Below are 15,709 nucleotides of genomic sequence, written 5' to 3' on the forward strand. Positions count from 1 at the left end.
CCAATAATCCCTTTAGAGCACAGGTATTTAAGGAGGCTTCACAGGTTGGAGATGCACTCTGGAGACTACGGTCACACTTTACTTTAAGCTCACAGTGTTCAATCTGACTCTTTCTCCATACACAACAAAAGGGTTTTAAGGGATGTGGAAGCAAGGCAGGTAACTGAAGTTTACAGATTACCTATGGTCAAACTGATTGGCAGAACAGACTCGTGGGCCTGAATGGCCTATAACTGTTCCTGTGTTCCTAGTTCACTCACTAGTTATGGCACATGGATCTGGACTCCTGCTCAAAAAGGTTGGACACTCCTGGATTAATAGGTAAAGATACTACCAGATGCAACATTTGGCTATACAGACCAGAAGATTGCTAATTCTATTCCCAGTTTCTGTTAAATTAGCTGGTCCCTGTTGAGTCACCAGTTGTGGTGATAAAATTGGCCTTTGCGTTCTTGAACTATGAAAGGCCAGAGCAACCAGGATTTCAGTTCTTGATTGTTGTCTAGCAACCTTTGCTGGAAATTGTGCAAGTGTAGAGATCGCTAATGCCTTCTACAGTCATATTGCCTGTTGACACTATCTAGGCTCACACATGAAGAATGGTTACTTGGGTAAGTTAGCACAGCTTTGCTGCCACAAGGCAGTTATGATGAGCCTATGTAAAACACTGGTTCAGCCTCAACTCGAGAACAGACTTAAGGTGATTAGCAGAACGAAAGGCGACATGAAGAAAAACTTTTTAATGCACTGAGTGGTTCGGATCTGAAATGCACTGCCTGAAAGGGTGGTGGAGGCAGATTCAATTGTAGCTTTCAAAAGGGAATTGGATAAGTACCTGAAAGAAACAAATTTGCAGGGCTATGGGGAAAGGACCGGGGGAGTGCTCTTGCAAGAGCCAGCACAGGCTTGATGGCTCAGTTGGCCTCCTCTTGTGCTTTACCATTCTATGGGCTCAATTTTGCCCAAGCCCGTTTTCTGAGTTGCGCCGGTTATTTAGGTCCATAAATGTGCCAGAAAAATATGTCCAAACTTTTCCCGATGTTTATACTGTAATCCGGAGCTGCTCAGCATGTCCAATCGCCTCGGGGGTGGGGGGGGGAGGACGGGGGGGGGGGGTAGAGGGTGGAGCCTGCTGTCTGCACTGAAAAACGCAGCCCGGCCTTCTGCACAAGCGTGGGGAAAAAAACATAAGTTTTTGATGTCGTTGCAATGGACGCGTATGCACAGTGCAGTACAGCTCTGAGTTGGCAATCGAGAGGCCTCCAGACCGGGACCGGGATCTCAAGGTGGTCACAGCTAGGAGAAGCAGTAGAATAGGAGAAAGAAAAGCACATTTAGATATCCAGGGTAAGCATAGAGTAAGGAAAGAATGGGATGGTTTATGGTCACTTTTAATTTGCTTGTAATAAAGAAGAATGTTGACTTATTTTGTCTTTAGTTATTCATGGAAATTATAGTCATACAGAAAACTGTGGACTTACGTCATGCTCGGTTATTCATTCATGTTATGTAGGTTTGGATGACTATGTATGGCCAAAGAATTCCGATGTGACGTGATGATATAGGATGGGTACTGGATTAAAGGACTTGTAATTTTTGTGAAGGTGGGATTAAATGATGACAAAGGGAGATTGTTAAACAGTTGCAAATACTTTATTGATAAGTTGAGTTTGGATTCGTGCTTCTGCCGTCATGGAGGAGTTATCTGAGTAATGGTCCTCCTGATACTCCCATGTTCTTTTACCTCCAAAACAGCTATGGCACTTCCAGAGGCATCTCCATGCCCAGGTGTTTCTGGATAAAACAGTTGCTCCCTCTCCTGCCAACCCTTTCCGATCCCCGAGTGAGTGCTTTCCCCGTCCGCTCCGCTTCCTGCCCCTAGCCCAGGCCGAAGGGCTTGCCAGTAAGTGCGCTCCCTCCCCCGCTGACCCTCTCCGGTCCCCGAGTGAGTGCTGGTCCTGGTCCGCTGTGGCCCCCAAGTGCGTGCCTTCCCGGTCTGCTGTGGCCCCGAGTGCGTGCCTTCCCGGTCCGCTGTGGCCCCGAGTGCGTGCCTTCCCGGTCCTCTGTGGTCCCGAGTGCGTGCCAGTCCCGGTCCTCTGTGGCCCCGAGTGCGTGCCTTCCCGGTCCGCTGTGGCCCCGAGTGCGTGCCAGTCCCGGTCCTCTGTGGTCCCGAGTGCGTGCCTTCCCGGTCCGCTGTGGCCCCAAGTGAGTGCCGGTAAGTGCGCTCACTACCCCACCGACCCTCTCCGATCCCCGAGTGAGTGCTTTCCCCCGGTCCATCCGCTTCCTGCCCCTAGCCCAGGCCGAATGGACTCCAATTTACTTACCAGTGCCAATTTCTTTAACTTTCCGCAAGGGTTTTCTCAAGAAGCCACATACGCTGGCCTAAGCAGAAATGAAGTAACTATCAGCTGGCCAAAGTTCACTAAATGGCCAGAATTGGTGTAGGTGGCTGGTCACGCCCCCTTTGGATGAAAAAAAAACGTACCTAAAAAAAACTTAACTAAATGATTTACACTGGTGCAAATTGATTGGGGAAACTGTGGATTTTTAAGTTAGGCCAGAAAAAGTAACCTGCTCAAAAAAAAAAGCGCAAATCACTGGGGAAAATTGACCCCATGATTCAACATGTAGAAATGTTCTCTAGCAGGAGTCAGCTTCAGGAAAGCATGGAGAGGAAGAAAATTGACAGGAATTTCTTTTTAAATCAGGAGGCAGCAGGTTGACTCCAAGACACTTCACACAGAGAAAATTAAGGTCAGTTCAAATCGATTGCTCTAGGCAACTCCTATTGGCCTGTTTGGTGCAAATATTTGCATTTGTCTTCGAGTAGGTCACCCGGCCACCATGGCTAAAGAGGGTCGACAAAATTTGGAAAAAGATGATGACGAACATTAGAGCACTAGAACTTCAAGTCGAATGATTGTAGTTTCAATTCCCCACGTGGCTTTGTTTTTGATCTGAGCTATGGTGAGCAGAATCTCCCTGCTGGAATAGGGAAAATCAGAAGGAAGACTCATCCACTTGGCACCTCCTTGTGGTCAAGAGTCTTATGATGAGGATCATGTGTAAAAATCTACATTTATTACATTTAGCAGCAGTTGCATAGACAGCAACTTGCAGCATAGATTATAATCTTTGGACAATGTGGTTACAAATACAGAATTATTCTATCAATGGTACAGCTACTCTAGAGCGACTGGCTAAGGGGTACGGTAGCATAGTGGTTATGTTACTGGACTAGTAATCCAGAGGCCTGGCCTAATGATCCAGAGACATGAGTTCAAATCCCAGCACAAGCTGGGGAATTTAAATTCAAAATAATTGTAATGGTGTATTTAAAATAAACACTCAACACCAGATCTGGGTTCGAAGATTCAAGTAGTCTTTATTTTGCACCAGTGGGGAGACCGCCTGCTTGTTTGTCTGTAGCCAGGCTTCTCCGATGATACAAAGTTCCAAGCAATCTTTTATACACTTAATGATATATGTCAGCCTTGTGCATGGTCCCGCCTATGCCTTTTAATTGGCCCAAAGCCCGCGTGCACAATTGCTGATTGTGTGACGTGAAAAGGAATTAGTCAATCATTCGCCTATGTCTCGTACCAGATGGAGTTTCTCCAATGTGTTACCTCTGATTCCTTGCTCTGTTAGCTGCCTCTCTGGCCTCTTGTGGTTCAACAGTTTGGCTATTTGTAATTGTCCTTGGGTTACACAGCTTGCAACAATTAATCATTCTGACATGTTATTTTTAGCGTTATCTCTTCTGCCCTTTAAGCAACTTAGAAAGCTGACCACTACAAAAGCCTATTTAGCTCTTTTTAATCCTGAGACCCATTCTTAACCCTTTAATTATAGCAGAGCTCGAAAGCCCCGCTTCAGTCCCCCCTTTTGGTACTTGGCTACCCAGCCCAAGATTACCAACCTAATTCTACTTCATCCTGTGTCCCCTGCTCCATTCTGTGGTGATCAGCCATAAGGTTTGGGGGACTAGGGACGTGACCTACATCTCAAAGTATTTCAGGGTACTTGGCTAACAACTTGCACTGTTACATAATTAAAGCTTTTGCTTTCCTTCTCCGTTGCCTCTTTCTGCATGCCATGTATAACTCAATTCCCCATCCGACAGCTAGCCCTAACTATATGACGACCAATACGTTAGAGGCTATATCGAATCCACGGATGGATATTAACATTCATTCACCAATCCCATACATGTTCCCACCATTGAGTGTCTTTCAGGGTTTCTTCAATGTCCTTTGAATGTTGTATGGAATCTTCCAGTATGCTTTTCTCAGTGTCCGTTTTCAATTGCGTCAAATGTTCTTTAAGACGGGGAATGTCTTACCAACTTGGTATCTCATGGTTCCATTTCATCATCCCATTTCTGGTTGTTTAAAATGATGATCTCGACATGTTCCTTTCTGTGTGGGAATAGGTATCGATGGCCTATTTTGACTACAGCTTTAGGCGTAAAACAGAAATTAGGTTGCGGGATCACACATCCAGCACTACCATATTCGTACTTAGTTTCTTTGGTGGATATGCAGTACGTCCCGTCATCCCGGGCTGCCACCTCAGTCCCTCCATGACAAAGGGGACTAATTTCCAACATGCAGTTAACCATCTGAGTGAACCCGCACGTTGTGTATTGCCCTCTTCCATGGGGTGTGCGCACACTACCACATCCAAATATTGAGTGCACCCATCAGTATGCACCCCTTGAAATGTGTCGGTGAGTTTTACCGCACAGCGGGCGTATCGTGGAACTGAACCCAGGATTGGCCTTGTATTTCGCCTATGTTCTGTATTGCCCACAGAGGTATGGTCCTAGCTATCTGTGGGATAGCTAGGACCATACCTATCAATTTCACTTCTCTGGTAATGCAACTACTTGGGGACAAGAACACTTGTGTTGTCTTACGAACATCACAGAGGGTAATACCATTACTAGTCCATTTGGACAACTGCTCATTACTTATCCAATCGGGTATTTTTCCCTGTTTCATCTGATTTACATTGTATCGGATGTTCCCTAGTAACCATGTGCCGTAGATTACACATACAAGTTCTTTGTGTTTTTTGGGTTAGATCATTTAGTCGCACACTTATCTTATTGATAGTTTGGGCATGAAGCTCTCGGATTCCCTCGATTTGCAGTATTTGTCTGGCGACCTCGTCCCCTGTTTCTGATAACTGTGAAATCAGATCGTTTTCCTTTAGTAAAAGGATTCTCAAACGTTGGGCTAAGTCTTGAATTTCTTGGTCTATTATACTGGCTATGTCAAATGTGTTAACAGTTGCACCCCCGCCACATACCGATAGTGTGTATTGATTGTTGTTAGACAATAGATAACATGAATACCACACATCGTCTCATGGTTCATTGCCGGACTATCTCGATCAGCATCTAGCTGTTGTGACCCTCTGTTCCCCATTTTGCTTAATGCCTATTGTACTTGGTCCTCAATTGGCCCAATTAACTAGCCAAATTCCCTTTGGCAGTTACCCTTTTAACTCCTTTCTTACAGTGATATTTACTTGCCTACACAAATAAATACTAAATGAAACCCATGCCCCAAATCTCAGTTTTGACTGGGGTAAAACAAAAGTTTCTGTCACAATGAGACAAGTCAGGTTGGTACCGTGCTGGTATTCCTGGTGTATGGTGTTTACACAATATTCACATTTCCCTCTTTATACAGATCGTATGGGAAAATGTTGGCCCACAATTACATTCATGGTGCAGTTCAACGTTATCCCGTCCCAATTAAATCTGCATGCAGAGGCTGCATGTTCTACCACATTGTAGAGGCAAATGAACATGTCCTGAGCTTGAGCACACCCAATTTGGCCTGGGGCTACACATGTTTTCCCCATCCACCTGGGTTACATTTCCAGTGTTCATTGTATCCTACTAAATTTTCTCAGGCATGATTAGGTAATACCATACTGTCTCTAACAGGGTGCTGTCATTCTGTTCCTGTAAATAGAAACATAGAAAATAGGTGCAGGAGCAGGCCCTTCGAGCCTGCACCGCCATTCAATATGATCATGGCTGATCATGCAACCTCAGTACCCCACCCCTGCCTTCTCTCCATACCCCCTGATCCCTTTAGCTGTAAGGGCCACATCGAACTCCCTTTTGAATATGTCCAACGAACAGGACTCAATAACTTTCTGTGGCAGAGAATTCCACAGGTTCACAACTCTCTGGGTATAAAAGTTTCTCCTCATCTCGGTCCTATATGGCTTACCCCTTATCTTTAGACTGTGACTCCTGGTTCTGGACTTCCCCAACATCGGGAACATTCTTCCTGCATCTAGCCAGTCCAATCCCGTCTGAATTTTATACGTTTCTATGAGATTCCCTCTCATTCTTCTAAATTCAGTGAGTATAAGCCTAGCCGATCCAGTCTTTCCTCATATGTCAGTCCTGCCATCCCGGGAATCAGTCTAGTGAACCTTCGCTGCACTCCCTCAATAGCAAGCACGTCCTTCCTCAGATTAGGAGACCAAAACTGCACACAATACTCAAGGTGTGGTCTCACCAAGGCCCTGTACAACTGCAGTAAAACCTCCCTACTCCTATACTCAATTTCCCTTGCTATGAAGGTCAGCATGCCATTTGCTTTCTTTGCTACCTGCTGTACCTGCATGCCTACCTTCAATGACTGATATATCATGACACCCAGGTCTCGTTGCACCTCCCCTTTTACTAACCTGTCACCATTCAGATAATAATCTGCCTTCCTGTTTTTGCCACCAAAGTGGATAATCTCACACATTATGCTGCATCTGCCATGCACTTATCCATGCATTTAACCTGTCCAAGTCACCCTGCAGCCTCTTGGCATCCTCCTCGCAGCTCGCACTGCCACCCAGCTTTGTGTCATCTGCAAACTTGGAGATATTACATTCAATTCCTTCGTCTAAATCATTAATGTACATTGTAAATAGCTGGGGCCCCAGCACTGAACCCTGCGGCACCCCATTAATCACTGCCTGCCATTCTGAAAAGGACCCATTTATTCCCACTCTTTGCTTCCTGTCTGCCAACCAGTTCTCTATCCACGTCAATGCATTACCCCCAATACCATGTGCCTTAATTTTGCACAATAATCTCTTGTGTGGTACCTTGTCAAAAGCCTTTTGAAAGTCCAAATACACCACATCCACTGGTTCTTCCTTATCCACTCTATTAGCTACATACTCAAAAAACTCTACAAGATTTGTCAAGCATGATTTCCCTTTCATAAATCCATGCTGACTTGGCCCGATCCTGTCACTGCTTTCCAAATGCGCTGCTATTACATCTTTAATATTTGATTCCAGCATTTTCCCCACCACCGATGTCAGGCTAACCGGTCTATAATTCTCTGTTTTCTCTCTCCCTCCTTTTTAAAAAAAGTGGTGTTACATTAGCTACCCTCCAATCCATAGGTACTGATCCAGAGTCTATAGAATGTTGGAAAATGACCACCAATGCATCTACTATTTGTAGGGCCACTTCTTTAAGTACTCTGGGATGCAGACTATCAGGCCCTGGGGATTTATCGGCCTTCAGTCCCTTCAATTTACCTAACACCATTTCCTGAAGATGATTTCCTTCAGTTCCCTCTTCTCGCTAGACCCTCGGTCCCCTAATGACACTCTGTCACTGGGTACATCTGTACCAACCTTCTGACTTGGCACACAGTCTTAGTAAGTTGATAAGTGGACATTGCCCTAGGTCTCAAGCAGTTATCCAGAAAGAGAGCTTTCCCTCTGCAATATGCTACAGGTTTCCTTGGACTTGTTCCACTAATCAAGATCCATACATTACTTCAAGCTGTTTCATTGAAGATGATTTGTTCCCCTTCTATAATCTGATTTACTCCCTTTTTAGCATTAAACCAGTTGTAACATATTAATCAGGCCTCACTGCCTTCTATTATGATTATCCCCAATAGTCTCGGCACCATTCTTGTCAAGGTACGATCAAGTCTATCACTCTCCCTGAATTCAGTGCAGGTTGTCCTGGCCCTCTGCCAAAATCCCTTGATCATTCTCCCATGTCGCCGTGCTGATTTAGGCTTGTACCACCCAGGTAGTCCCACTTTGGTCAGATTTAATATTACAGGTACTACTTCGTGATGCAAATCATGGTGCAATATCATCTGAGTTGAGATTACCGTTAGCCCATTTGTTGGCCCTGGGATGTGTTTATGACGAACAATTTGCATTTCCCACAAATCTGTTTATTCATTGGAGAAGGAGCCTTTCTATGTCTTTTTTGAACTCTACTGCTTGTACAACCGAGCTCCCATCCTTGCACCCCTTGATATATTGGACAGTTACAGTGGCATTATGCAAATGTAAATGTACTCCTATCCTATACCCTTGGACATCCCTACTTCTACCATTCATGATATGTCTCTTACTACTTTGTGAGATTGGCGGGGTTTGCGAGGCATGTCTGTGGACAGGAGGTGGTTCCAGATCTGGGACCCGAGGAGATTCTTCCAGCTCCCGTGTCCTGTCCACTTCTATTTGGATCATACTGTACATGATTAGGTGGGGGTATCCCATTAGGCACCCCTTCTTCCTCATCCAGCTAGAGTGAACGAATCCAGCTCCCCATATTCATAACCGTTTCCTCTTGTCTCTGTACCTGCTGGTGAACTGAAAAAACTTAATCTGGTTAATATAAAATCATTTAAATCTCCTAGGTAACCGGGCTGCTTATACCATGGGACTAGTTTTATCAACGATATTATATGGTTGGTCCCTTGTACCAGAATTCAAAACTTCCACATTGGCATAGTTTTGTTCCATTACCTGGCCCCTCCACCTCCCACTCCTGAGATTTACTCGGGGCCAGGTGCAGTTGGTTACGGTGGTGTGCCTTCCTGATCCCTCAGGCACAATCCACTAACCCCTTTAAACAACATCGCTTCTTCTCTATGGTCACCTATTTAAAACAAAAGAAACAGAGAATCTTTGGTGACTCTGCTTAAGAGCCTGAGGGGTTCATTTGTAACATGGTCCTAAAATTCCTTCTACCCCAGGAGCAAATATTCTCTTCAAATTAAGAAAATTTCCAATATTCAAAACGTATCGTCCACTGAATTAAAACAGAGTTCACAACTTCATGTGAAAGAGTCAATTTTTTTTGTTTCAAAAGCCGACAAACATAAACACCATCAATCAATGTCAACTTTAGTCCCATAGCTTGCAGCCTTTTCAGTTTAAGACTCCAGTTAAAAATCTTTTACTTTTGTAAAGTCTGTGCTTTTACACTTAAAATAAACATTCAGAAAAACAACTTCACACACAATAGCATTTCATCCTTTTCTCCCCAGTTGCAGATTGGTCAGAATACTTTTTATAAACCATACCAATTATTGATGTGAACTGCCTTATGGCCGGAACTAAAGGCTCTCCACACAATTTACACCAACCAGAATGTTATCATGGCCATAATAAAAGTCTGATTTTAATAGGTTCATTAACCTCAGTAATTCCAATCTTAAACTTCCCAATGCCACTTGGAAAAGGGGGAGGAGCCACAGCCACACAAAGGAATATGCCTTCCCAAAAACTTTAAACACCAAAGAAAAACACCAGAACAGTAAGAAAGAAACATGATCTTCTTTTTTCTCTTTTTTTAATTGAGTCATAACTATCCATTATTCCTTAAACCAGTTTCAATTTCTGATCCCTGTACACTAAGTGCACATCCAAGTACTTTTTAAATGTGGTGAGGGTGTTTGCCTCTACCACACTTTCAGGCAGTGAGGCACTTTTCTCTGCTTATATGCCTCCAATTTCATGGTTTGAATTCCCATTAAACATTTCTTTTAAAAAAAAAGATTTCTTCCTGCTTTTTAAAAAAAAAACGGTCACCATAGCAACAAACTTCGACCCTTATTTCTTGCAGCACAAAAGGCCCCTCTTCACATTCCACACATCACCTTTGTTCAAGTTTGTTACAATTATAACAGACTTCAGGTTTTCCTACCATCCTCACTGTTTATAATTAATGGGGGCTGCTGGCAGTTGTTTCTCGAAGGGGGTGGTATGTCCCACCCGTGGTCTTGGTTGTACTCAGCTGCCTTTCTGCCTAAGTCCCCTCCCCCTTTGTATATCGTCATCCTTTTCGTGTGTCCTGACGGGTGCTGTCGCCATCACACCTACTGTCGGTTTATTTCGTCGCTTTCTCAGTCAATAATCTAGTCCATTTACTTAATTTATAATATGCGCAAGTGACTAAAATGAGAGCTTTTATCCTCCTTTTGTTTCTTTTCTGACTTCCACCATTTTCTTTGTTCAGCGGGTGTGTCGTCTGGTTTCCAATAATTTTGTTTATTCATTATTTCAATTAGTTTTCGATTTTTGTCTGCTAGGTACCGTGTCAGAGATCCCTTTTGGCCCCACTTGAGTTTCTCACTTCCCATGGCTATTTGTTGTCAGCGGTACGTCCCTTACTCACCCTGAGTGAGACCATTATTTGCAGCCCATTGGTTGTCAGCGGTACATCCCTTACTTACTCCTTACAATTGAGACCGTTACTTGCAACCTTATTGATTGTCAGTGGTATGTCCCTTACTTACTCCTCACGAGTGAGACCGATACTTGCAACCTATTGGTTAGAACATAAGAACATAAGAAATAGGAACAGGAGTAGGCCGTATGGCCGCTCGAGCCTGCTCCGCCATTCAATAAGATCATGGCTGATCTGATCATGGACTCAGCTCCACTTCCCCGCCCGCTCCCCATAACCCATTATCCCCTTATCGTTTAAGAAACTATCTATTTCTGTCATAAATTTATTCAATGTCCCAGCTTCCACAGCTCTCTGAGGCAGCGAATTCCATGGATTTACAACCCTCTGAGAGAAGAAATTTCTCCTCATCTGTTTTAAATGGGTGGCCCCTTATTCTAAAATCGTGCCCTCTAGTTCTAGTCTCCCCCATCAGTGGAAACATCCTCTCTGCATCCATCTTGTCAAGCCCCCTCATAATCATATACGTTTCGATAAGATGACCTCTCATTCTTCTGAATTCCAATGAGTAGAGGCCCAACCTACTCAATCTTTTCACATAACTCAACCCCTTCATCCCCGGAATTAACCTAGTGAATCTTTTCTGAACTGCCTCCAAAGCAAATATATCCTTTCGTAAATATGGAAACCAAAACTGCACGCAGTATTCCAGGTGTGGCCTCACCAATACCCTGTATAATTGTAGCAAGATTTCCCTGCTTTTATACTCCATCCCCTTTGCAATAAAGGCCAAGATACCATTGGCCTTCCTGATCACTTGCTGTACCTGCATACTATCCTTTTATGTTTCATGCACAAGAACCCCCAAGTCCCGCTGTACTGCGGCACTTTGCAATCTTTCTCCATTTAAATAATAACTTACGCTTTGATTTTTTTTCTGCCCAAGTGCATGCCCTCACACTTTCCAACATTATACTCCATCTGCCAAATTTTTGCCCACTCACTTAGCCTGTCTATGTCCTTTTGCAGATTTTTTGTATCCTCCTCACACATTGCTTTTCCTCCCACCTTTGTATAGTCAGCATACTTGGCTATGTTACACTCAGTCCCTTCTTCCAAGTTGTTAATATAGATTCGAAATAATTGGAGTCCCAGCACTGATCTCTGCGGCACCCCACTAGTTACTGGTTGCCAACCAGAGAATGAACCATTTATCCCGACTCTGTTCTCTGTTAGCCAATTCTCTATCCATGCTAATATATTACCCCCAACTCCGTGAACTTTTATCTTGTGCAGTAACCTTTTATGTGGCACCTTGTCAAATGCCACCTGGAAGTCCAAATACACCACATCCACTGGTTCCCCTTTATCCACCCTGTTCATTACATCCTCAAAGAACGCCAGCAAATTTGTCAAACATGACTTCTCCTTCATAAATCTATGCTGACTCTGCCTGAATTTTGCTTTTCCAAATGTCCTGCTACTGTTTCTTTAATAACGGACTCCAACATTTTCCCTACCACAGATGTTAGGCTAACTGGTCTATAGTTCCCTGCTTTTTGTCTGCCTCATTTTTTAAATAGGAGAGTTACATTTGCAGTTTTCCAATCTGCTGGGACCTCCCCAGAATCCAGGGAATTTTGATAAATTACAACCAATGCATCCACAATCCCTGCCGCTACTTCTCTTATGGATGCAAGCCATCAGGTCCAGGGGATTTATCTGCCTTCATTCCCATTGTCAGTGGTATGCCCCTTACTTCTCGCGAGTGTCACTGTTACTTCTACATAACCGATTGTAATTGTTTCACCTGGGATCTTCCGCTGACTTCTTGAAGTCTCGTCCAGACCTGCAGATTCGGATCTCTCAGGCAGCTGACACCATACAGATGTCTGCCCTTGTCCTAACTGTGTGTGGTAATTAAAACGTACTCACGCCTTTGACATGGCTTCCATTTGCCGATGTCCGGCGTCTGCTTGAGATCCTGCTGACTATGCCAATTATAGTGACGTATTTAAAATAAACACTCAACACCAGGTCTGGGTTCAAAGATTCAGGTAGTCTTTATTTTGCACCGGTGGGGAGATCGCCTGCTCGTTTGTCTGTAGCCAGGCTTCTCCGATGATACAAAGTACCAAGCAATCTTTTATACATTTAATGATGCATGTCAGCCTCATGTATGGCCCCCCATGCCATTTAATTGGCCCAAAGCCCACGTGCACAATTGCTGATTGTGTGATGCGAAAGGAAATTAGTCAATAATTCGCTTACGTCTCCTACCAGATGGAGTTTCTCCAATGTGTTACCTCTGACCCCTTGTTCTGTTTAATTGCCTCTCTGGCCCTCTGGCCTCTTGTAGTTCAACAGTTTGGCTATTTGTACTTGTCCTCAGGTTACACAGCTTGCAACAATGAATTATTCTGACATATTATTTTTTGCGTTATCTCTTCTGCCCTTAAGCAACTTAGAAAGCTGACCACTACAAAAGCCCTGTTTAAGCCCGAGACCCATTCTTAACCCTTTATATATAGCAGAGCTCGAAAGTCCCAATTCAATAATTAAATAAAATCTGGAATAAAAAAACTAGTATCAGTAATGGCAACCATGAAACTACAATTTTATCATTAAAAACCCACCTGGTTCGCTAATTTCCTTTAGGGAAGGAATTGTGCCATCCTTACCCAGCCTGCCCTATATGTGACTTCAGACCCACATGTGGTTGACTCTTAACTGCCCTCTGAGATGGCCTAGCAAGCCACTCAGTGCTGGGACCCTAACTATTTACAATCTATATTAACGACTTGGATGAAGGGACTGAGTGTAACGTAGCCAACCAAGTTTGCTGACGATACAAAGATGGGAGGAAAAGCAATGTGTGAGGAGGACACAAAAAACCTGCAAAAGGACATAGATAGGCTAAGTGAGTGGGCAAAAATTTGGCAGATGGAGTACAATGTTGGAAAGTGTGAGGTTATGCACTTTGGCAGAAAAAATCGAAGAGCAAATTATTATTTAAATGGAGAAAAATTGCAAAGTGCTGCAGTTCAGCGGGACCTGGCGGTCCTGGTGCATGAAACACAAAAGGTTAGTATGCAGGTACAGCAAGTGATCAGGAAGGCCAATGGAATCTTGGCCTTTATTGCAAAGGGGATGGAGTATAAAAGCAGGGAAATCTTGCTACAATTATACAGGGTATTGGTGAGGCCACAGCTGGAATACTGCATACAGTTTTGGTTTCCATATTTAAAAAGGATATACTTGCTTTGGAGGCAGTTCAGAGAACTGGGTTGATTCCAGAGATGAGTGGGTTGACATGAGGAAAGGTTGAGTAGGTTGGGCCTCTATTCATTGGAGTTCAGAAGAATGGGAGGTGATCTTACTGAAATGTGTAAGGTTATGAGGGGGCTTGACAAGATGAATGCAGAGAGGATGTTTCCACTGATGGGGGAGACTAGAACTAGGGGGCATAATCTTAGAATAAGGGGCTGCCCATTTAAAACTGAGATGAGGAGGAATTTTTTCTTCTCAGAGTTGTAAATCTGTGCAATTCGCTGCCTCAGAGAGTTGTGGAAACTGGATCAATGAATAAATTTAAGTCAGAGATAGACAGTTTCTTAACCATTAAGAGAATAAGGGGTTATGGGGAGTGGGCAGGGAAGTGGACCTGAGTCCATGATCGGATCAGCCATGACCGTATTAAATGGCGGAGCAGGCTCGAGAGGCCATATGGCTTATGCCTGCTCCTATTTCTTATGTTCTTACTATTCAAGAGAATGGCTTCTCTCGGGCCATTAGCGATGGGCAATAAATGCTGGCCTTGCTGGCGATGTCCACGTCTGCAAATGAGTATAAAAAACAAAGTCATTTTTTGTGAAGCTAATTTCCTTATAATGAGGTGGCCTTTGATCAAATGCAAATGTCAAGCCTACAGTCACCAGTCATTATGTCCTCTAGCTTGTAGAATCATTCATCCAGTCTCCTATCAATCTACTCAGCTACCTGGAGTCAGCTACCCATCCATGTATAGCCACTCACCGAACCAATTCAATCACTCAACCACCCACACACTTTCAGTTAATTAGTCTTACACCCACATAATCCTCATCTACGAACTACCATTGTGTCACTCTCACACCCACATAGTCCTCCTCCGCACACGCCTGAAAAGAAATAGAAATAAATTATTCATAATTTAATAACCTGTATTCCATTCTATCGGAATGAACAGAATTTAGTGATCATCTGAAGCAAGGTATAGCTCCATCCATAATGACATTTTAATATTGAGAACTGTTTCTGAAAATATCCTTTTTAGATTTTGTCAAAAGTGCAGTTTCTGAAAACAATTTTTCAGAATGTACTTGTTGGGGACAGTAAAGCGGTTGCCGGTATAGTAAAACTGAATAGTAAAACAGCACAACATTTTGTCATGAACTGTGGCTAATTTCTGCTTTCTTGCTTGTATACTTATTGGGCCCAAGTTTCCACATGATTTGCGCCTGATTTTTAGGAGCAACTGGTGGAGAACGGACTATCTTAGAAATCGCAATTCTCCACATTTCTTTTTCTGCAGTTCTAGTCAGGTAGAACAGTTCTACTTTGGAACAGAATTTTTTCTTCAAAAGGGGGCGTGTCCGGCCACTGACGCCTGATTTCAAAGTTTCCACAGTGAAAACGTACTCCAAACTAACTTAGAATGGAGCAAGTGAATATTTTTGTAGAACTGAAAAAACCTGTTCTACACATTAAAAAATCAGGCGCAGGTTACAAATTAGGCGTCCAGAACGAGGTGGGGGGGGGGAAGGGAACTCATTAAATTCTACAATAAATCCTTATTTATACTTCTATAAATATTATACAAATAAATCCAACTTGAATAAACATTTATAAGCAAAGAAAAGATTAAATAAACCATCTTCCTACCTGTGTGAAAGTGCTTCAGGCACGGAGAATGCTGCAGTCAGCCTGAGGCGCCCGTTCTTCCCGCGGGGGGGGGGGGGGGGGGAGGAGGAGGCGCCGTTCTTTCCCGCGGGGGGTAGGAGGCGCCCGTTCTTTCCTGCGGGGGGGGGGGGGGGAGGCGCCCGTTCTTCCTGCGGGGGGGGGAAGAGTAGGAGAGGAGGCGCCCGTTCTTTCCCGCCGGGGGGGGGAGGAGGCGCCCGTTCTTTCCTGCGGGGGGGGGGGGCAGGGGGAGGCGCCCGTTCTTCCCACGGGGGTGGGGGGGAG

The 15,709-nt window shown here is 44.0% G+C and overlaps 1 protein-coding gene across 3 annotated transcripts in view; it reads left to right on the forward strand.

Moving 5' to 3' along the window:
• LOC139268950 (calcium/calmodulin-dependent protein kinase kinase 2-like) overlaps window positions 1–15,709 on the forward strand; it is a 130,197-nt gene that overhangs the window by 40,869 nt on the left and 73,619 nt on the right. The window contains exon 2 of one of the 3 annotated variants that reach the window (XM_070887835.1): window positions 2,712–2,757. The exons of the other annotated variants lie outside the window; for them this stretch is intronic. Within the exon in view, the coding sequence (XP_070743936.1) occupies window positions 2,712–2,757 (46 nt within the window). The remainder of the gene's footprint in view (window positions 1–2,711; window positions 2,758–15,709) is intronic. 3 annotated transcript variants of the gene reach the window in all.

The sequence above is a fragment of the Pristiophorus japonicus genome, chromosome 8 (assembly GCF_044704955.1).
Source record: "Pristiophorus japonicus isolate sPriJap1 chromosome 8, sPriJap1.hap1, whole genome shotgun sequence".
NCBI lineage: Eukaryota > Metazoa > Chordata > Chondrichthyes > Pristiophoridae > Pristiophorus > Pristiophorus japonicus.